The sequence below is a fragment of the Salpingoeca rosetta genome (genome assembly GCF_000188695.1).
Source record: "Salpingoeca rosetta unplaced genomic scaffold supercont1.38, whole genome shotgun sequence".
Lineage (NCBI taxonomy): Eukaryota > Choanoflagellata > Craspedida > Salpingoecidae > Salpingoeca > Salpingoeca rosetta.
This window is the reverse complement of record NW_004754896.1, coordinates 704,522-725,218: the sequence shown is the minus strand read 5'-3', so window position 1 is coordinate 725,218 and position 20,697 is coordinate 704,522. Positions and strand designations below refer to the sequence as shown.

The following is a 20,697-nucleotide window of genomic DNA, read 5'->3' as shown; positions in this document are numbered from 1 at the left end:
TCATACGTGACTGATGTCGGCACCTTGCCTCGTCAGGACCATGTGTGCCTGCCTGCAGCGAACAAAAGGAGTTGCCGTTTCTGCAACACGAGTCTGTCCCATCGGTGCCCGCCTTGACGACCTCATTGGACGCCTCAGTCTTCAAGGAGAAGGCCGGTCTCGTTGGCCCCGATCCCGTCACCAGCCCATGCGCCTTCCTCGACTACGGCGTCAAGAGGTGGGAAAGGACATGTAGCGCCCACGCAGTGACTTGTGACTCTGCCTGCTTGTGTTTCCCCCCCCCCCCCCCACTTCTTCGTGCCACAGCGGCATCAACCGCCACCACCACTGCTCACAGCAACACCACCCCCTTCTTCATGCTCACATGTGTGTGTGTGTGTGTGTGTGCATGGATTGCAGGCTCGACATCACGCCGTGTCTGCATCTGGTGGAGACGAACACGGCCGTTGCCTCTGCGTGCATCATCAACCAGGACACGTGTGCCACCCACCTTCATTGGCCCCACAGGTCTTGGCGCAGCCTTCAACCGCGTGTGTGTGTGTGTGTGTGTGTGTGTGTGTGTGTGTGTGTGTGTGTGTGTGTGTGTGTGTGCGCCTACGTCTGCTCTGTCGGCTTCTCCTTGATCAAATCTCATGTCGTTCATTCCCTCCCTCCTCGTCCCCCACCCACCGGTTCTTCGCTTCCAGGTCATATCCACGGAGACGCGCGCCTTCAACAATCTCAACTGGCACAGGGGCAGCGGCGTCTTGCAGAAGATCAGACTCACAGGTGCCCCCTTCATCACGTGATGCTGGTGCACATCTCACACGTATGCGATCACTCCATCACAGTTCCACGCATTGCCCCCCAACTCCCTTCACACCCCACACTCACTCAACCACTCACTCACTTTGCAGGCCCACGCCCTCGCCTTCACTGCACCCCTCTCAACCTCTGAGATCTCTGCTTGAGCGGCGAGTACGCTGCTGCTTACGTGGCCGGCTGCCAGGACGGCCCAGACAAGAAGTACAAGAAAATGGCAGCAGGTACGCACACGCATCCACACTCACACACATGCGTGTATGCAAACGCTCGCAACCGTGTCAGCAACGCCTCCTCTTTTGCACTTGATGGCGGTCGTGTCATTCACACTGCTGTCACCACTCCATCGCGTTTTAGGTCTCAGACACGTTGACGCGCACTCGGTCGAGACAACCGCGTGGCATTCAACCGGAACATTTCCATCTTTGACCTCTGGGACACCGAGGTGTGTGTGTGTGTGTGTGTATGTATGTGTGTGTGTGTGTGTGTGTGTGTGTGTCAGCTCGTGCACCTCGCATCAGGCATTTCTTGTCAGTTCGTCCACGCCACCATTCCTGCGCCATCCCCCTCACCTCCCACTTCCTCGTCTTCATCCCACTCCTCTCTGCCATGTGCAGTACAGGCGCGGGCACTCGCTGCCATGTGCTCGTACGCCAGCATCAACGGCGTGCCCTCGTGTGCGAACAACATGCTGCTCAAAGACGTCGTGCGCGGGCAGTGGAAGCGTGACATGGTGACGATTGGAACAGACTGCTGTGCAATTTGCAAGACATGGTCAACGCCAACACGTACGCCCACGACCCCGTCGATGCCGTCGCGAAGACGCTGAGCGGTGGCGCAGATATGGAGCTCGGGGATACATGCTTCACCACAAACGGCAACTTGGCGCAGGCTGTGCAGCACAACCGCACAACAATCAACACGATGCACAACACCGTGCGGCGGGTCCTCAAGGATAATTCATCACGGGCCAATGGTATGTTGACTAATGCTGGCTTTGTGTGTGTGTGTGTGTGTGTGTGTGTCTGTGTGTCTGTGTGTCTGTGTGTCTGTGTGTCTGTGTGTGTGTGTGTGTCTGTGTGTGTCTGTGTGTGTCTGTGTATGTGCTCGTGCGCTTGTCCTCAAAGGCTCTTCTGAGTTTTGTGTCCTTTGAGATGATGAAGCGGTGCAAGGTTCCTCGATACTCACAACAGTGTTGTCATTATTGCCTCTCACCCCATGTTCCCCTCCACCTCCACACCCTCCCTCTCTAGGCATCGATGGGTGCACGGCCTGTGGACCCAAGCCTCACCTCCAGTAACGGCCCCTGCATCAGCGAGTGCCCCGATGGCGGGCATGAGCTCGGCCAACGGGTGTGCCGAATGCCATTCCACGCGTGTGCCAAGTGCTACCCCACCGGACGCCACCGACTGCCTCCTCTGCGACAGCAACCTCACCAGTTGCGCATTGCCCATTGCCCTCTCGGCTGGCTACTACGCCAAGGACCACCGCTGCGTGCCATGCCACACGTGGTGCATGGGCACCTGGGCCTCTGCCCCATGCTCCGCGTCCTACGACGCCGTCTGCTCTCCGTGGACCGAGTGCAGGACAGGCCCAGAAGGAGTTTGTCTGTCTCTGGCAACGCCGTGCGCGACCACCGCGCGTGCGTGAGCTGCACCCTTTGGCATGGAGTACCAGCCGCTGCCGGACCGCGCCTCGTGCTTCCCCACCAGCGTGTGCGAGGAGCCCTTCATCGAGACCATCCCGCCCCCGCTCACCACAGACCGCCTGTGCTCCTGCGACACGCTCACCTGCAACAAGCTCATCACGCAACTGTTTGAGGAGATGGTGTGCGCTGAGCCCACGGACGAGCAGCTCGACGTGGTGCTTGACGTGTGCTGCTCCGGCCAGGGCGAGGATGGCATCCGCAACACTCGCCAGATGGACGCCTATGAGGCACGCCGCTCCTGCCCAGGCTGCACAGACACGTGCGAGTGCAGTGCTGGCTTCATGCTTGTCTACGACGCCGACTCGGCCGACTGTCGACCATGCGACGGCGTGACGGAGTTCTCCGCATCCATTGGCGGCAGCAAGTGCGAGGCCATTGAGGAGTGCGAGCGCGGCCAGGAGGAGATCTCCGCGCCAACCCACTACTCCTCGGACCGCGTGCGCCGCGACTGCCCGGCCGGCGCCATCGACACAGACAGTGACGGCTCCACGGGTTGCCAGATGTGCCCCGCTGGCCTCTACACGGAGGCGGGCTCCCACGGGTCCTGCTCCAGCTTCACCTGCCGCGCTGGCACCCACCACGACCATCACGACAGCGACCCCGCCACCCTCGTGCATGGACGTCACAGAGTGCGCGCCCGGGTTTGAGGAGGTGCAGGCGATGACCCTCCTCATCAGCGACCGTGTCTGCGACAAGTGCCTGGATGGCACCTTCAAGGCTGTCTCTGGCCTGCCAGGGCATGCCCTGCCTGCCCGTCACCACGTGCGACGCCGGCGAGGAGGAGACGGCCGAGCCCACCATCCCGACGAGCGACCGCGTGTGCAGCCAGTGCGAGCTTGGCGCCACCTTCAAGCGCGTCGACGGCCAGGCCGAGTCGTGCCGCCCCGTCACGCAGTGCGGTCCGGATGAGAAAGCGATTCGCTTTGCGAGCCCCCGCACCCAGCACGACAGCCTCTGCCGCAAGTGCGTCCAGGACACGTGCGTGCCCGTGTCGCGTTGCGCTGCCTCGGAGTACATTTCCTTTGGCACCTTCCAGAGCCAGGTGCCCACGCTCGAGTGCTCCGAGTGCCCCAGCGGCCGCTTCGAGATTCGCGCCTGCTCCGCGCTGGAGGACGTGCAGTGCGCCGGCTGCTCTGCGTGCCCGCCAAACACATACATCCTGCGCGCCTGCGACTCGGAGAACGACGTCTTGCCAGCAGTGCAGCACATGCTCCGATGAGCAGTACCGCAGCGCGCCATGCACCGCCACCAGCAACACGGCATGCATGACGCTCGACGTGTGCGACCAGGACCAGTTTGGGCTGTTCCCCGCCCCCACGCCAACCATGGATCGCATCTGCCGCGACCTGACCCAGTGCAACCCGTCGACGGAGTACGAGCGCACCGCCTGTGCCACCTCATCACCAAGTGCGCTGGCGAGCAGCGTATCCGCGCGCCCACCTCCACCTCCGACACCAAGTGCGAGCCGTGCCCCATCGGCACCACTGACCACGACCGCAACCCGCTCACCGCCTGCCAGCCGTGTTCCTATGGCCACTGTGTGCCTGCAGGCCCCATCGGCTCCTGCGAGCAGTTCCTGTGCCTGGTCGGCACCGCCGACCTGGATCGCCGCAACGCCAGCACGCCGTGCCAGGTTGGCGTGGACTTTGCCGCCCTCTCTCTGGTCAGCGCGATTGCACTACTGTGGCGGAGTGCAACCTTGGCTACGAGGAGATGGTGCGCCCTGCTATGCGCCCCACCATCTTCACCGACCGCCAGTGCCGCCGCTGCATCGAGGGCCTGTTCTACCGCAACAGCAACACGGGCTTCTGCATGCGCGTGTGTCGCCCTGCGAGCCTGGCTCGTTTGAGACAGCCGCGCCCATCACCAGCACAGACCGCGAGTGCCAGATGGGCCCGCATATGCCCCAACAACAACACGTTCATCTCGCGCCCGCTCATGCCCGCAGAACCGCATCTGCTCACCGTGGACGCAGTTCCTGCCAAACAAAGCACGAGCTCGTTGCGCCGTCGCTGGTCAACGACCGCGAGTGCAAGCCCGTGCGCTCGTGCCAGCACACAGAGTACGAGGTGTCGGCGCCCACGGCCACGACAGACCGCCTCTGCGGCACCATCAGTGGAGCAGTTTGGGGTGCTCCCACCGTGCGTGCGTGCCTGCGTGCTCTATTTTGCTCATCTTTGACGCCAAGTTCAACGCCCTTGCCGGCACGCAGTCGCGCCGCGGGGCGTTTGAGGTCGTGCTGGTGCAGTCCATCAACACGACGCAGGACGCGTCGCAGATTCATTCTGCGCATCGACCTGCGCCAGGGGTCCATCATCGCCACTGTCGCCTCCCTCAACGAGGACTTTACGCGCTCCTCTTCAGCCGATCCGTCTCTGGCGACGTCACCGTCATGGGCTCCACCGCATCGCCGTGCGAGGCCGACGTGTCCTGGACGACTCGTCCCTTTGGTTGCACGGGTGCACACGCGATCCGACCCATCGCACAGCAACTGCTGGAGCCTCACACGCACGCACGCTTGCCAGTTCACGTGGACGCCGCATTCCTCCACCAGGACAGCAACAACAGCCACCATCATTGCACCTGTTGTGATCGAGTGCTGCCATCACATGCCACCTTCACCTCCCACGTCAGCATCATCATCCCAGCACTGCCGCCGCCACCACCACCACCAACGACAGCAACGAGCTCAAGGCATCGGATGCAGTTGGCTCTTGGACCACCACGGCGTACCGCTAGCAGCAGCAGTGGTTGTGGTGGTCGTGGTGCACGCCATGGCTACAGCAGCGACAGCTGATGAGGTGGTGGTGGTGAATGTGCTTGCATTCCTCACGAGTTCCAGCAACAGCAAGGAGGTGGCCATCGTGATTCTGGTGGGCACCCATGTGCTGGCTGTTGTTGGTGCCACCGCTGACAACAGCAGTTGTTGCGATGAGCGACAACAGCAATTAAGAAGAAGGTGGATGTATGTGAAATTGCACGGCACGCAGCAACCCTCCCTCTGTGGTTGGCTGTGCAATTGGCGTGTGTGTACACCGATGACGGCGATGGCGAGACGGCTGCCAATCAAATCACTTCCCATCTGAGAAACCACCGCGTCGTGGCTGGTGCACGCGTGCGCCTCTTTCTTCCATCAGGCCGGCCATCGACAGAGCAGCGTTGCAGTGTGTCATGCGGTGTTTGATGATGTGTCACTGTTGTTGCCATTGCGTTGGCTGTTTGTTCACATGCACGCCGTGCATACTCAATTTCCTTCCTTCCTCCCTGCCTTCCTTCCCTCTTGCTGTTCTCTGCTCTGCCGCTCTCCCTTGTCAGTGTTGTGTGTTTGGTTGCTGGTTGCCGTGTTGCGGTGATTCCATCTTGCATGTTCAATCGTTTCCCAACAGTACAGTGGGACAGAGCCAAGACATGAAGAAGCGACAACAGCCCTCACACACGGGCACACGCGCAACACCAACACGCACATCCAAGCAAGAGAGGAAAGCAGAGCACAGAACACAGCACTGCTCAAGACAACAGCCACATGGCATGGTGCCACTTGCAGTGCAGCCAAACAGCCAAGTGCAAGGTGGCCTGCAACAACAACGACAAGAAGGCCGCAGTCATCCACCAGCCACCACTGTGTGTCAGGGTACTGCAGGGCAAAAAAGACACACGAAGCAAGTGTTGCTGTTGTTGCTGCTGCACTTGAACCCCTCGCACCAGTCCTTCGAGCAAGTCCCTCCAGTGTCAGCTGCACTTGGTTGCCATCCTTGTCACCTGGTGGTGCTGTTGTCGTTTGCACCGTGTCTCGCGGATGGCCTGTGTGATGAAGCAGAATGCGTCCAGCACCACCGCGATTATGCCAGATGGATTAGGCAGTCCAGGACAAAAGAAGTCGACGTAGCCGCCTCCATCATCTTCTTTGCCTGGTCGAGATGCTTGGCAGATGATGTCAGGTACGTTCGGCAACGCAGTGACATCGTAGTCGTCAAGCATTTGCGTATCTGCGGGAGGTGTTGCTGGTGGAACAACAATGGGCACAATGACGTAGGGGCGGCATCTGGGGTCTGTCGTTGGGCGGAGGTGGCACAGGTCAAACTGCTGTGTGGGGATCATGGCGCGGTTCAGGGTCGGTCCCAGCGCCCACAGGGCAACCCTGCCTCGCGAAACGCTGCTTGAAACAGTGAGCAGGTGCTGGTGGTCGCACGTGACCATGTCATCTGCTCTGTCATTGCGATGCAGTATGGTGGTGTGCTGACCGGTGCTGTAGTCGCACTTGATCACGCTCTCAACAGAGTTGACCAACAAGACGCTGCTGTGACGGGCAAAGACACCAAACTTGACCGGAGCGTTTCTGCTCACTTTGAGCTTGCTGAGGACCTTGTGGTTGGCGACGTCGCACACAACCACATCACCTCGCGCAGTGTCAATCGCCAGCAGGCTGTCATCAGTTGGGTGGGTCGCCATGGTGGTGGCGGTCATGTTGGCGTGCAGATCAGCCTCGTTCACAAACAAGTCATCCAACACCGCCGCACGCGTCAGCGCCCGCTCACACCACTACTGCTGCCGCTCCTGCTGCTGTTGTTGCTGCTGCTGCTGGTCATGCTGCCGTTGTTGCTGCTGGTGGTGGTCATGCTGGTGGTGGTCAATGACGTAGAAGTGCACTGTGTTTCCGTATGCGAAGGCAAACTTGTTGCTGCTGTCCGCAAGCGCTGCAATGTGCGGGACACGAACGCCCGTGACCTCTTTGGGTTGTGCCAACGTCGCACGATCAACACAAACGGGCGTGTCGTTGTTGTTGCTGCTATTGTCGTTGTTGGCGCCACTGCTGCTGTGCCTTCATGTTGTGTTGTTGCTGATCGTGTGGATGTGAGGGTGCTGAGATCCCACACGCGCAAGTCGGTGGAGGTGGACGCAGTCACCAGGAAGCGGCCATCAGGGGTGACACGCAACGCATCCACGCCAGTACGCTTACGCTCCTTGCTCGCCGGTTCCGCCTCTACTTCCCCTCTCGCTGCTTCTCCGCCCACGTCTTGTATCGTCTCCTCGCCATTACCGACAACATCAGCCCTCCACTCTGCAAGCAAGGTCGATGGCTCACCAAGCTGCCACAAAGAGATGACGCCCGTCTTGTTGCCCGCGATGTACAGGGTGGGCGTGAGTGTCATGCAATGCGTGTGCTCGAAGGTGGACGGCACGACCGCCAGGCACTTGAGGTCTAGGACGCGGTGCAGCTTGCACTCGTAAAGCACCTTCTGCCACCTCTCGATGACGCCATCGGACGCGGCGGCGCATGCAAGCTCAGCGCCAAGGAAAGGATCCTCGTAGATGACTGTGCGTTCAGCCTCATGTGCACCGAGGCCGCAGATGAACACGCGGGAGTAGGGGAGTAAGAGGGGCCGATGAGGTGCTTGCCGTCCTTGGTCCACACCATGTCGGTTGCTGTGATGGGCACGCGCTGCTTGCATGTCAGCCTGTGCATGTCCCACACAAACGACTCAGCTACCAGCAGGCGGCCATCGGGGCTGGCGTTGATGTAGGAGTAGCCGCCCTGCTCAGAAGAAGCAGAAGGACAGCTGCCAGGAGGCCTCAGAGAGACGAGAGTAGGAGTGCGTGTCTGCTTGGCTGCTTGATATGCATAAGATCCTGGGAAGACTGGTGCTGAAATGGATGTGCGGTTTTTTGTTCGTGAGAGGGAAGTGTTGTTGGATGGATGAGTAGCTGTACTGAAGTGTGTCGATGGTGTGAGCCAAAGAACTGAGCCAACGCACGCAACGTGGACGGAACACGAAAGAAAGGTCATAGCACCAACAGAAGAGAAAGGAACAACTGTTGCAGTGGGAAGAGCAGCAGCTTAAGGATGTACGTGTAGCACACACACACACACATACACACACACGTCGCCATCCTCGTTTGTCAGGGCGACGTCGTCAAACACAAGCAGCTTCTTCTTCTTGGTGTCCAGGCCTGCCTCCTGTGCCAGGCGCTTGATGCTCTTGTCGGTTGGCGCGTCGCCTTGGCCCGTGGCCTCGGGCATCTTGCCAGAGCTCCTTGCCTTGCGCTCGCCTGGATGAGGGCGTTCACCTGCGTCCCGCCAGTCTGCATGATCTGGCGCATTCTGTGTGTTTGTGTGTTATGTGTGTTATGTGTGTGTGTGTGTGTGTGTGTGTGTGTGTGAGGATTCACAAGTGGGTGCAGTTGAGACTCACAGCAACTGCTGCCAACTCAAACACACATACACTCACACGCACACACACACACACATTCAGACACTCTTCACCCTGCTTCGTGGCACCGCGTTGGGCACGTACGATGGGGATGTCGATTGGCGGGAGCTTGGAGTCGTCAAGGTCAGGCTTGACAGGGTACACCTTGCGCTTGTTGATGAACCACGCCGCAACATCTGTCTCCAAAACAAGGCACATCATGCGCAAGCATGAGGAACGGCATGAGAATTTGTGTGTGTATATGTGTGTGTGTGCGCATGTGTGTGTGCATGTGCATGTGGGTGGGTGTGTGCATGTGTATGTGTGTGTGTGTGTGTCGAGTCACAAGCGTCGTAGCCATTCAATGCTGCAAAAAGCTCCAAGCAAAGCCCATGCCATCGCGGCTCACCGCTTGGTGTGGAGCTTGTTCTCCTCGCTTGGGTACTTGGTCGGGTGTACCTGAACATCATCGCAGATGAGGCAGTGGTGTCAGCAGAAAACGACCGCACGCAACCGCCACCACCACCTCACCCCAAAGCAACCCCCCACCACCATCTAACCCCCAAGCAAAGAAGGCACCCCACAGCCAGCCCACCTTGAAGACGCATGCGTAGAGGTTGGTGACGGCAATCAGAAACGCCTTGTGCAGCGGATTCTGCGGATCAAACTCGAGCACCTCGGGGAAGATCTTGTAGGCTTTATGGGCAGCACACACGACGGGCGAGGTGAGCAAACGATCAGTTGCGGTGTGGGTGGTGCTGCCAGAGCGAACACAAACAAACAACACGCACACACACACACGCACACACACAAACAAACAAACACACGAGTCCTCACCTGACCAAAAGGGCTCTCCACTCTTGGTCTTTGCCTCTGCGAGGAAGGTGGCGATGAGGTCCAGAATGACGTCGCGGGAAAACGCGTGAAAGTCACGCCACGCCAGCCACACTCACGTCTCCATCGTCGGCTTCTCTTGCAGCTGAAAGAAAGAACGTGTCGGTGGTGGTGAAGGTACGGAGATGTTAACCCTCATAAGCAGGAAAGGGTGTGTCATCACATCCATCACACAATTACCACACAATTACCACACACTGCCACCTTCAACAACAACAACAACACCAGCACCTGTGCGGCGAGGTCCTTGATGGCCTTGAGCATGTCCACGCCGCGTTCGAGGGCGCCAATCCGCTCGCCACCCACGTGCTGCTCAATCTTCGTCTCCAGCCCCGAGATGAACCCCTCAGGGTCCTCCAGGAACTGCTGCAGCTGCGACGCAGGGCTCACAAACAGGTCCGTGAACTTGGCCCGCGCCCACTCGATACAGTAGTCGATGAGGTGCGGGAAGTTGCGCAGCGTGCACATGGGAATGCCGCCACCTGAGAACAGGAAAAGAAGAGGGCGAAAAAAGATGTTGAGTGGCGGTGAGACGATGGGGCTGGATAGGATGCAAATGACCGTGTAAGCTTCTCAAATGCACACACGCACGTGTACACAGCACACATACCTGCTTCTGCGTCGCCGCCATCGCTGTATGAGTTGATGGTGTGCGGCACAATGACGTCGACGTTGGCGCCCGTGCCCATCGTCCCGCTCTCCAGCAGTGGCTTCTTGTACAACACACACACTTGCTGCCAACAGGTTGTGTGATGTTGTTTGTGGGGGGGGTTCGTGTGTATGGAACAAGATAGTAGGTGAGTGTGCATACAGTCGAGTTGAAATCTCATCAATCAACTTGTTGCACACACACACACACACACACACACACACACACACACACACACACACACACACACACACACACACACACACACACACACACACACACACGATCCTATTCACCTGCGTGGAAGTTGAGGATCTGGTGGATGGGCCTGTAGCGACCGCTGATCTTGACGATCCCCTGCGCAACAACGCCTTCCTTGTACACGCACGTCGGTGATGGTGATGGCAATGAGGGTAAGGGAGGGAAGTGAAGCCGAGGTCAAAAGTTCAGCATGCGCAGTGCGTCACCACCTTCAATTCACCATGGCACCATCTTGCATGATACACCATTCCCGCTGGAAACACGCGGTGTTACGCACAGGCGTACACGCAAGCACACACGCACGTGCACGAGTACGCACTGACCTCAGGGCAGCTGGTGTAACAGGGAAAGATTATGGTGCTCTCAACTGGCACCCGCTTGGTGTCTGCATCTCACCATGCCGCAGTGCATGGCCTGGACGATCAAGGTTGTATGTGTGTGTGTGTGTGTGTGTGTGTGTGTGTGTGTGTGTGTGTGTGTTTGTTAGTGTGTGAGAGAGTGAGTGAGTGAGAAGCACATTGCCATTGCTATGGGTGAACGCTGTGCCTTGGCTGTGACAACCCGAGCCTGTGATGTTGACTGTGATGGTGCGGTTCACAATGTCTGTTGACGAAACAACTCATCAAAGCACACACACACATGCGCGTGTGCAAGAACAAACAACCCTGTGTGGTGGTGGTGTTGGCATTTCTTTGGTTGCTGTCTGCAGTGGTGCGGAAGATAACGGGCAGTGGCGGACGAGGAAAGCAACCACCATTGCGACCACCAACCAAACCCACAACCAAACCGGGCTGTAGAAAGAACAGCAGAGACAAGCAAGAAGACAGCTCACACACACACACACACACACACACACATGTGAGTAAGAAGGGTGATGATGTGAGGGACAAGATCACAGCCATTGACAACAACACCTGCTTCATCAGCACAGTGAGGTGAGCGCAAGCCAACAACAATGACTAGAACATGTGAGCGACACTTTGGCTTCTTCACCTGTCGTTGATGTGCACCCTTGGTATGCCTGCCTTGCTTGGTGTGGGTGTCACGACGCAATGCGCTCGTCCGTCATTGCCCCCTCCCACGACACACACACACACACACACACACACACACACACACACACACACACACACACACACACACACACACACACACACACACACACACACACACACACACACAGCCGTCGTTGGCGCCGGCCATCCTCGACGCATTGTCAAATCTCAAGTACGAACACGACGAACACTGATGTTGGTGGTGTTGTTGATGATGCTGTGTATCTGCGGAGTGATCCTCAGCCACCATGTTCTTGGATTGCGACGCAGCCATTCCACCACCATCCCTCACCCATCTCCCTCTCCCTCTCTCCACACCACCCTCATCCACACCCTTGCTGTGCAGTGTGGCGCCGGCACGCCTGCGCGAGATCTGCGACCACGTGTTGGGCCAGCTTGGATCGCACAGTCCAGAGTGCCTCCCAATCGTCATCAAGTTTCTCATGCAGCAAGGTGGCGCTGTTGTTGAGGGGAGTGGCAGATGTTGCCGCAGTGTGTGATGGTGATCTCACATGTGCCTGCCTGCACGTGTGGCTGTGGCTTGTTCTCTCACAGCCGCTCCCTCACATGCCTTCGCACACACACACACATGCACGTTGATGTTCAGCGGATGGAATGGATGATGTGAATGCGCTGACAGCGAATATGCAACACCAACAACAAGCAAGGCGACGATCACCATGTGCTTGTCTGTGGTGGCTGCCATCAAGAACGGGCTGGCATTTGATGCGCGCATTGCAAAGGCGTGGCTGCGGCCAACTCAAGACTACCATGGCCCAGCCAATCACCGCCCTCGATCTGCTTGTGCTGCTGCTGCTGCACCACCAGAACGCCTACCGCCGCCGCGCAGAGACCACCGTCATTAAGCTTGCAAGCACGGGCCTGCTCACCGCTGCCATGGCCGCTGCCATGTTTGCCAGACACACGCGCGCGTTCTTGACGTGCTTCCCGTCGATTGTGCACATGGCCGACATCCTGAGCCGGCGGCAGAGCGGCAGGAGGCCGCGTACCGCCACGGCCGGAGGTGGTCGGGGCGCTGGTGGCGCACATTGGCACGGGGCAGGCACAGGAGGTGGACGCAGCCATGCCTGTGCTGCTACTGTCGCTGGCCACAGACCACCCGAAGCTGCTGCACCCGTTTGCGCGCTCATGTTGGACGGCACCCTGGACTGCCTAAGCAACCTGCACTTCATCCACATTCTGCCGTTCTTCCGTGTCCTGACCACGCTCACGTTTGACCGCCAGCGCACCGCCGCCGCAGGCCTCGTAGGAAGATGGTGTGTGTGTGTGTGTGTGTGTGTGTGTGTGTGTGTGTGTGTGTGTGTGTGCATGAACTTGTGCGTTGGGGAAGGCGTGTTGGATAACATAATGTCCTTCCATGAAGAGCGTCTCTCACCCTTTTCACACCACCACCACCAACACCACCACCACCCCTTCTGCATTGCACCGGGTGTACGGCAGCTGTCTCAATCGAACGAAGAGCTGAAACGCACCGGCACCATCGCCGCCACCACCGTCATCCGCACCTTGTTCGCTCTCGCCAACGACGTACGCATCCCCATCGACGGTGCGTTCATGTGCTCATGTGTTCATGTTTGTACGTGTGCGTGTGTTTGCGCCCTTGTTTTGCGTTCACGTGAGTTCCCCGTGTGGACTTGTCGTGCTCCTCCTCATCCACCACTCACCCGTCTCCTTGGTTGTCCAACAGGCAACCATCTCTCCTCTCATCTATGTCGACAAGTGCGAACAGCTGACATGCTCCGTTGCCACAACGTCTCCACATCCACGCCCAGCTACTGCCCATCCAGTATCGTGGTGTCGTTTCCTCCCCCGCTCCCCAGCAACAACAGCCATCAAGAGCAAGCACATCCGTCGGGATGCGTGAACGGGGATGGCGGACTCACCATCGACCCACCGCCGCCACGGCCGTTTGGCTTCAGGTCGCTCGCCGACCCTGGCAGGCACGTGTGAGGGCGCCGGGACCCCCCCAAACGCACGTTCCAGCACAACAACACACGTCAACACGATTGTGGTTTGAGCAGACGGACGGGTGCGCCCCAAGCGCGAGAGACGTGCTCTAACGTCTCGCCCGAGGACACGCGCGCGCGCGAGGTGGGCAAGGACACGCACGCGGTCGTCAACAAGAAGACGCTGCAGGCGCCGTTCGAGACGAAGCTGCAGCTGCCGTCAGGGATTGCCGCCGTGTTCGCGGGCATGATGCGCAGCAAGACCGACGTGGAGACAAGATTGCGAAAGCACGCTGCTGGGACGCAGACCTCTTCACGTTCCTGATGTCGCTGCAGCCCTTTGTATGGTGGGACCTGTCGCTGAGGACGGGTGACCTGAACCCCGAGGAGGAATTAACGGTGGCGGAGGTGCAGCATGAGAGTGGGGCGCACCCACGCGCTCAAGCCGGCGTTCTCGATTGGCGTAGGCCTGCAGCGACGACGTGCTATTCCGCACGGTCGTGGACGGACAGCGAGTAGAGGCTAGCGACCCAACCCTCCAACAAGGTCGCTGGGCGCCGTGCACGCTCGCAACCGAACGTGTTACCGATGCCGCCGCACTCGAACGTGCTGATGGAACTACTTTTCCACGGGCCGCACCCTGGAGCTGATGCGTGGATGGGTTGGTGAAGTGGATGCGAGAGCCAGTGCTTGGTTGACGTGTGGTGTGGAAGGTTGTATGCTAGTTGCTTGTCAGCCGGTTGGATTGCGTGAAGAGTTTACTAAAGTGTCACACAAACAAAGCAAAGTCAAGCAAGGCAAGGCAAGCGGCAAGCAAGCACGTTAAGGTAGAAAGGAGCAAAGAGAGAAACCAGCAAACCAGCAAGCACGCACACACACACACACACACACACACACACACACACACAGCACAGCACACAGTCAAGTGGTGGCGTTGATGCGGCTGTTGATGGCGGTGCACCAGTCGGCGAGCGAGGTGTCAGAGTGCGCGTGCAGGCGGAAGACGAAGGTGCGGCCGGGACCAGCAACGTGTAACTCTTCGCCACCATGGGCGAGCTCAGCTGACAGCACGCTGGACAGGGGGATGCGTCGCTTGGCCGTGCCTGAAGGGGACTTGCCGTACGCGAGGTGGCCGTCGTCGTCAAGCTTGCACCAGCACGGGCGAAAGGCGGCCCTCCGTCGCCTACGCTTCCGCAACCAGCCAGCAACAGGCTCGCTAGGGCACTTGCAAGCGTCCTTGTACAACGCTCTTGCTGGTACAGAGCAGCCACGAGGACAGCCGTGCCCAGTCCCTGTCTTCTTGTCTTCATCGTCGCTGCCTGTGTGTGCTGGGCGTCTTGCGTCAACATCAGCATGTGCAACTGCACCGAGAAATCGCATGAGCAGGTTGCGTTGTGGAGCAAACGACTGGTATACAACAGCAGAAGAGATGAACCGAAGCAGAAGGTGGCGATGAGCAAGCAAGTTTTGCTGCTGAAGTCGAGACCCTGACACGTGTTGCGTGGATGCATGCTGGGCGTTCACAGTACCACCGCGAATGCGCCGCAGGTTGCGCTCCGCCTTGCGGGTGTTTGGGTGGTCTGGCCCGAGCGTGGCTGTAAACACGTTGAGCGCCTGCTGGACATAGGCGCAGGCCTGCTCCTTGTCCCCGCGCTTGTCGTGCAGCAGGCCGATGTTCTCAAGCGTCATCGCTGTGCTCGGGTGCTTCTCGCCCAGCGCCTCCACGAAGACGGCGAGCGCCTTCTCGTACAGCTGGATCGCTTTGTCGTAGTCGCCCTTGCTATTGTAGGCGATGCCCAAGCTGCCATAGGACGCAGCTGTGCTGGGGTGCTTCTCCCCCAGCGTCTCCACCGTGATGGCGAGGGCCTTCTCATAAAACGCAATCGCCTTGTCGTACTCGCCCTTGCTGGCGTAGACAGTGCCGAGGTTGTTGTAGGTGTCGGCTGTGCTCGGGTGCTTCTCCCCCAGCGTCTCCACCGTGATGGCGAGGGCCTTCTCATAAAACGCAATCGCCTTGTCGTACTCGCTCTTGCTGTAGTAGGCGTTGCCGAGGTTGCCATACGTGCTCGCTGTGCTCGGGTGCTTCTCGCCCAGCGTCTCCACGAAGACGGCGAGCGCCTTCTCATAAAACGCAACTGCGTTGTCGTAGTCGCCCTTGTTCCTGTAGGCGATGCCAAGGTTGCTGTACGTGCTCGCTGTGCTCAGGTGCTTCTCGCCCAGCGTCTCCACGAAGACGGCGAGGGCCTTCTCGTAGTAGTGGATGGCCCTGTCGTACTCGCCCTTGCTGTCGTAGGCGTTGCCGATGTTGTTGTACAGCGCCGCGACGTTCTTCCCGTTCTCCCCCTCAGTGCGCAGCCGAATTGTCAGCGTTGTCTCGTAGTAGGCAATGGCGCGGTCGTGCTCGCCAAACTGCAACAGCACCGACCCAACCGCACCACACAGCCCCGCGAAGGCGTCAGTGCTGTCTTCGCCACGTGCTCGCATTGCTTCGACGGCACCCACCGCCTTTTGCAGGCACCACGCGCGCAGCTGGTCCTTCACGGCCTGGTTGACTGCGCTGAAGCCACCCGCCCACGACTCGATCGCCGTGAAGATCATGTGTTTGTCGTGGGGGTTGAAGGCGTCGGCCCGCTCTGCCTGCACGCGCACCAGCGTGTCTGTGACGGCTTTATAGCTGTCGCGAATTGCGTGTTGGAGTGCCTGTTCTTCGCTGTTGGGCAGTTGGATGGTGACCTCTGTGCCTTCGTTGCTGATGCCACAGAAGATCTCCCACAAACACCACGCGCGTGTCAAGGGAACAGGGTCTCGCCACGGCATGAGCACCAGCAGCACATGGCCAATGTTGGCAATCGACTGCTTGAACGTCGTGCTCCACCTGCGTGTTGAGAAAGGAAACGGGGCGGAATTGGGGTGGAGGGAAGACGAAGACGGGAGGAAAGGGGAGGGGTTATAGTTTTTGTGAGGGAACAACGTGCGTGTGTCTGTGTACGTGTGCATGTGGCAGTGGTTGCTGAAGAGCACGAGAGTTTCACACACGCACACACACACACACACACAGCTGCACACACACACACACACACAAAACGCACCACTCTGGTGGGAGGTTGGCGGTGACGTTGGCGTTTTGGTTGTTCATAAAGAGGTCAAACCAGAAGAACACCGGCTGGCCGTCATCCTTCCTTGCTTGCTCATCCGCAAACTCCAGCAAGACGTTGAGCACGTCTGCGATCTTGTACCGCCATGCGTGCGACACAAACACGGTGGCCTTGTTCACGTGCTCTGGCGACTGCTTGCGCAGCTGCTCGACGTAGGCGCAGTTGTCCTGGCGCGTGCGTGGCACAACCAGTTGCTTGCAAGCATCCTCCGTCGTCATCTCAGTGTACGTGTCGGGGAACTCGCGCTTCAAATCATCCAGGAACCGCCGCACAGCTGCCACGGACACGCCGTGCGTCAGTCGCTGGTCAGCCATGGCTGTGTGTGTGTGTGTGTGTGTGTGTGTGTGTGTGTGTGTGTGTGTGTGTGTGTGTGTGTGTGTGTGTGTGTGTGTGTGTGTGTGGAGCCTGAGGAGCGGTGTGGGGGTTTGGAGGTCAATCGCTCAGTGGGCTGGGCAATCCGTGTGGTGCGGACGGTGGGCTTGGGGGCTTGAGGGCTTGGTGGCTGGCGCGGGGCGAGGTGCCAGGAAGAGGGAAGAGGAGACGATCGAGGAGAGAGAGACAAACAGGGAGAGGAAGAGGGGAGTGGGGTTGGTTGCTTTGGTTGGAGGGGAAGGGGAGAAAGAGAAGAGTAGCAAGGACCGGTTGGTTGGTTGTTGTGGTTGCAGTGCACACAACAAGAGAAGAGAGAAGGAAAAGCAAAACTGGAGGAGGGGGGCGTGGCTTTCGCCTTTTTTTTTTTTGGTTGGTGGGTGGGAACAACAAAAGGAGACGAAACAGACCAGACAGAGAGGAGAGAGTGCCCACCAGCTTTTTTTTTTTTTTTTTGTTGGGGGGGGGGATGCTGGTGGAGCACGCAAGGCTGGTCGCTCAGCTTTTCGCAAACCACAAAGAGCAGCTGAGAGTGAGTGCGAGAAGCTGGTGGTAGCAACAACGAACACGCTTCCGGGCCCAAGAAGGTGTCTTGTGCGTTTTGAACCAACCGCTCACACACACATGCACAGCAACTCAAGGCAGTTGGCAGAAGAAGCAAAGAAACCGTCAGCCTGAGGCGGCGAGTACGCTTACGCACACCGTGGTCACACAAGGATGGCGTGGACTGAAGGACTGAGAGGAGAGCTGAGGACTTGAAGGGGAGAGGGAGAGGCAGCGCTGTCCTGACAATCAAAGGACAACAAAGCCGATGGATGTGCGTGGTATCTGGTCAACCAGTCTTGGCTTGTTTTGCTTATGCTTCTTGGTTGCTTCTTGCTTGTTGTGATTGGGGTGGTTCGAGGAAAATGGCCACCAAACACCCTCACAACAAACAAAAACCAACAACGAAACCAGCAGACTGCTGGCACAGCCCGAGCCGTGGCATAGTACCTGCCGCACGTTGGCATCGACGGTCTACGCATACAAAGTCGATGGGTCGCCAAGCAACCAGCTCTGTGGTGGGTGTGCGGGATGGCCAGTACAGCCGTGCACATGGAGGCGTTTCTCAGGACGTTCCCGTTTATTGACCAAGCGCACATGGCTCTGCTGAAGGCGCGGCGGGGAGAACCAAGAGGGGGGACAGGTCAAGGAACAAAAGAAAGAAGAAGAAGGAAAGGGCGCCCCAGGGACAAGCAACAGGCAGATGCAATAGACGAGAAGAGTAGGGCAGAGGTGCAAGGAATGACAATGGGGGAGAAGACAAAGAAGGAGGAGGAGGAGAAGAAGAAGGAGGTGGAGAAGAAGAAGGTGTTGGTGGAGCAGGAGGAGGAGGAGAAGGGCAGGGGTGGTGCTGGTGGAACGGTGCCCCGGAGGAGCAAGGCCGGACCCCGCGCACCGACACGGGGCGAACGCGCACAAGCGGGAGCAAAACAATAAGGTCATGTCACCAACAAGGAGAAGAACAACAGCAACAGGTCACGGGCGCCAACAAAAGGGTCGCGTTGACGTGTCTGCACGTGAATGTGGTGAGATCGCGCACGTTTGTGGTTGTGGTGGCGTTTTCGAGCACAATCGTGTCTGTTCTGGGCTGCCGCGTTTCGTGCGGTCTGGCTGAAGGCTACACCACACACACACACACACACACACACACACACACACACACACACACACGCACGCACACACACACACACACACACACACTGACCGTTCACCACCTTCTTCGCTCGGTAAGCAAGAGTTGCTCCATCTCGTATGGCGAGCGGTCCACGAAGACTGCACCTGGGCACCACCCGTCCTCGTCCATGGTTTCACAGTTGCGCAAAACGAGGACATGCACGGGCGGAAAGCTGGCCAGGTCCTCGAACTTGCATTCCTTCAGCGTGAGGTGCTGCACGTCCTGAAAGCACCCAAATTCGTGGATGACGCACTCCTCGAGACGGCAGAGGGTCACATGGTGCACGCGCGTGATTAACAGCTTCGTCTCCGCAAGTGCCCTGTTGTCACTGTCGTCACTGCCATCGCCAGAATCGATGTTGTTGTCTCCGTCGCCGTTGTCATCGTCAGTAGTCACCACTGCGCCATTCAGGTCGAGGGACCCAATGGATGTCAAGCCCAGGCGCCCCCGGCACCCGCACAGACTCAGCTGCTCGCAAGACGCGAGCTCCCCTTCAAGCAAGACCTGCGTCAACTGCAGCACCTTGCGCCCAGAGAGCAAGTGCACGTCGTTGATGCGCGCGTGCCCGCATTTGTCTTTGAGACTCAGGCGCGGGACGTGGCTGACGAACCTGCCTTGCACAGCGCTGCCTTCCACCAGCGCTTTGAGCTCTTTGACGCACGGTGGGACCGGTTCGTCAATCTCGAAACAGTCCAGGCACACGTGCGCATGGTCGGGGATACCACGCACGACGCTTGTGCTTGTATGCGGCGAGTCTGCATCATCCGGAACGCGCAGCAACCGTCGAAGTACCAACTTGTCAACGCGGGTGCTGAGGTCAACCAGCTGCTCGCTCGTCAGGTGCAGATGCGGCAGCGCAAGGCACACGACCTGGGCGTGCTCAAACTTTGGAATGCATGGTGGCGTGCCCGTGGCGTCACGGATCACGAGTCTCTCGATGCGTGGCGCACATGTGAACTGCCGCACCTTGGACCCATATCCCAGGGCAATGTCGATGGCGTTGGTCAGATGCAGCAGCTCCGGTACAGGTCTCATGTGGGAGAGGTTGACAACGGTCGCCGCCGGCAGCGTGTCTGTCGGGGTGATGCTCGTGTGCGACAGCACGAGCGTTTCTGCTGTTTGAAACACCGAGTGTCCCCGTACTGCTTCCGTGCCTTCGGTGGGCAACCTCAGCTGCTTCACGCCATGGAGTGACGCAAGGTCCACGACCGTGTCATCGCTGGCAGTTGCAAAGGCCAACGCTCGGGATTCCGGCAAATGCGCCCAGATCTTCTGTGAGCGTGCTCTTGGTGCGCAGGTCAATATGCTGGACGTTGCTGAGGTGGCATGCGGTGCTGCGTTGTGTTGTTGCTGGCAGCCAGACGACGCGTGTCACGTCGCGGATCACCAAGTTGTCGATCACCGCCGAGCACGCGTTGATGTGAACGTTGTCTGCATTGCTCACCGTCAGGGAGGCCAGGGGTGCCTGTGCCTGAATGAAGACGTGTTCTGCGCGCGCGTCCGCCAACACGGTCGTGCGCAGGCCTCGGAAACGCTCAGCATCTGCTTGGCTGTTCAGGGATGCGTACAATGAGAAGACTGCCGGTGTGAGTGTGGGTGCGCGCGTGGGCGTGGACATACTGTGCGCAGTGCCGCGGTCTTTGTGTTGGTTCTCGTGGCTTGCTGTCTCGAGTTCATGTGTCTGCTGCTGCGCGCACGGCTGCTGAATCTGCATCATGAGGGCGTCTCTCTTGTCACTACTTTCTCTGTCTGTTCCGTCTGCTGCGCCAGGTTCCTCGCGAGGTTTCTGGGTTGTGGCATGCGCAGCCTGCTGTGTGTCTGCAGCCCACGCCTCCAGCTTGTCCAAGCCGCAGAAGAAGACGCGACCGCAGTGCTGAAACTTACGCCAGAAGTTTTTGCTTGTTGGAGCGCTGCACGGATCGCAGCTAGCGCA

The 20,697-nt window shown here is 58.8% G+C and overlaps 10 protein-coding genes across 10 annotated transcripts in view; 4 read left to right on the top strand and 6 right to left on the bottom strand.

Moving 5' to 3' along the window:
* Positions 1–5,248, top strand: part of PTSG_13083 (uncharacterized protein) — a gene marked incomplete at both ends in the record, with an annotated part of 5,842 nt that extends 594 nt beyond the window's left edge. The window contains 17 exons of the mRNA XM_004988134.1: positions 139–217; positions 400–532; positions 687–768; positions 939–1,025; positions 1,159–1,250; positions 1,419–1,478; positions 1,624–1,746; positions 2,055–2,155; positions 2,241–2,407; positions 2,453–3,001; positions 3,063–3,403; positions 3,483–3,707; positions 3,865–4,327; positions 4,380–4,632; positions 4,698–4,751; positions 4,816–4,968; positions 5,191–5,248. Coding sequence (XP_004988191.1) covers positions 139–217; positions 400–532; positions 687–768; positions 939–1,025; positions 1,159–1,250; positions 1,419–1,478; positions 1,624–1,746; positions 2,055–2,155; positions 2,241–2,407; positions 2,453–3,001; positions 3,063–3,403; positions 3,483–3,707; positions 3,865–4,327; positions 4,380–4,632; positions 4,698–4,751; positions 4,816–4,968; positions 5,191–5,248 — 3,020 coding nt within the window. The remainder of the gene's footprint in view (positions 1–138; positions 218–399; positions 533–686; positions 769–938; positions 1,026–1,158; positions 1,251–1,418; positions 1,479–1,623; positions 1,747–2,054; positions 2,156–2,240; positions 2,408–2,452; positions 3,002–3,062; positions 3,404–3,482; positions 3,708–3,864; positions 4,328–4,379; positions 4,633–4,697; positions 4,752–4,815; positions 4,969–5,190) is intronic.
* A 35-nt stretch (positions 5,249–5,283) lies between these two features.
* PTSG_13082 (uncharacterized protein) lies at positions 5,284–5,921 on the top strand (the record flags this gene model as incomplete). The annotated part of the gene is made up of 3 exons (XM_004988133.1): positions 5,284–5,382; positions 5,647–5,719; positions 5,896–5,921. 3 exons carry the CDS (start codon positions 5,284–5,286, stop codon positions 5,919–5,921), a joined length of 198 nt encoding a protein of 65 aa, XP_004988190.1.
* Positions 5,922–6,238: 317 nt separating this feature from the next.
* Positions 6,239–6,973, bottom strand: PTSG_10653 (uncharacterized protein; the record flags this gene model as incomplete). Its single annotated transcript, XM_004988132.1, has 2 exons — positions 6,239–6,662; positions 6,699–6,973. 2 exons carry the CDS (start codon positions 6,971–6,973, stop codon positions 6,239–6,241), a joined length of 699 nt encoding a protein of 232 aa, XP_004988189.1.
* Positions 6,974–7,048: 75 nt separating this feature from the next.
* PTSG_10652 (uncharacterized protein) lies at positions 7,049–8,916 on the bottom strand (the record flags this gene model as incomplete). Its single annotated transcript, XM_004988131.1, has 5 exons — positions 7,049–7,203; positions 7,254–7,965; positions 7,998–8,042; positions 8,391–8,609; positions 8,803–8,916. 5 exons carry the CDS (start codon positions 8,914–8,916, stop codon positions 7,049–7,051), a joined length of 1,245 nt encoding a protein of 414 aa, XP_004988188.1.
* Positions 8,917–9,102: 186 nt separating this feature from the next.
* On the bottom strand, positions 9,103–10,280 carry PTSG_10651 (uncharacterized protein; the record flags this gene model as incomplete). The annotated part of the gene is made up of 5 exons (XM_004988130.1): positions 9,103–9,156; positions 9,293–9,455; positions 9,651–9,676; positions 9,823–10,073; positions 10,202–10,280. 5 exons carry the CDS (start codon positions 10,278–10,280, stop codon positions 9,103–9,105), a joined length of 573 nt encoding a protein of 190 aa, XP_004988187.1.
* A 618-nt stretch (positions 10,281–10,898) lies between these two features.
* PTSG_10650 (uncharacterized protein) lies at positions 10,899–14,173 on the top strand (the record flags this gene model as incomplete). The annotated part of the gene is made up of 10 exons (XM_004988129.1): positions 10,899–10,928; positions 11,685–11,728; positions 11,903–12,052; positions 12,267–12,837; positions 13,018–13,143; positions 13,265–13,296; positions 13,398–13,521; positions 13,651–13,758; positions 13,782–13,931; positions 13,991–14,173. The coding sequence occupies 10 exons, from the start codon at positions 10,899–10,901 to the stop codon at positions 14,171–14,173; spliced, it is 1,518 nt and encodes a 505-aa protein (XP_004988186.1).
* A 271-nt stretch (positions 14,174–14,444) lies between these two features.
* Positions 14,445–16,992, bottom strand: PTSG_10649 (tetratricopeptide TPR_2 repeat protein; the record flags this gene model as incomplete). Its single annotated transcript, XM_004988128.1, has 2 exons — positions 14,445–16,398; positions 16,613–16,992. 2 exons carry the CDS (start codon positions 16,990–16,992, stop codon positions 14,445–14,447), a joined length of 2,334 nt encoding a protein of 777 aa, XP_004988185.1.
* A 1,129-nt stretch (positions 16,993–18,121) lies between these two features.
* PTSG_13081 (uncharacterized protein) lies at positions 18,122–18,526 on the top strand (the record flags this gene model as incomplete). Its single annotated transcript, XM_004988127.1, has 1 exon — positions 18,122–18,526. One exon carries the CDS (start codon positions 18,122–18,124, stop codon positions 18,524–18,526), a length of 405 nt encoding a protein of 134 aa, XP_004988184.1.
* A 2-nt stretch (positions 18,527–18,528) lies between these two features.
* On the bottom strand, positions 18,529–19,879 carry PTSG_10648 (uncharacterized protein; the record flags this gene model as incomplete). The annotated part of the gene is made up of 3 exons (XM_004988126.1): positions 18,869–19,879; positions 18,630–18,700; positions 18,529–18,600 (listed from the first exon to the last, which is right to left on the bottom strand). The coding sequence occupies exons 1-3, from the start codon at positions 19,797–19,799 to the stop codon at positions 18,529–18,531; spliced, it is 1,074 nt and encodes a 357-aa protein (XP_004988183.1). The 5' UTR covers positions 19,800–19,879.
* A 98-nt stretch (positions 19,880–19,977) lies between these two features.
* Positions 19,978–20,697, bottom strand: part of PTSG_10647 (uncharacterized protein) — a gene marked incomplete at both ends in the record, with an annotated part of 1,022 nt that continues 302 nt past the window's right edge. Inside the window, 2 exons of the mRNA XM_004988125.1 lie at positions 19,978–20,314; positions 20,649–20,689. Coding sequence (XP_004988182.1) covers positions 19,978–20,314; positions 20,649–20,689 — 378 coding nt within the window. The remainder of the gene's footprint in view (positions 20,315–20,648; positions 20,690–20,697) is intronic.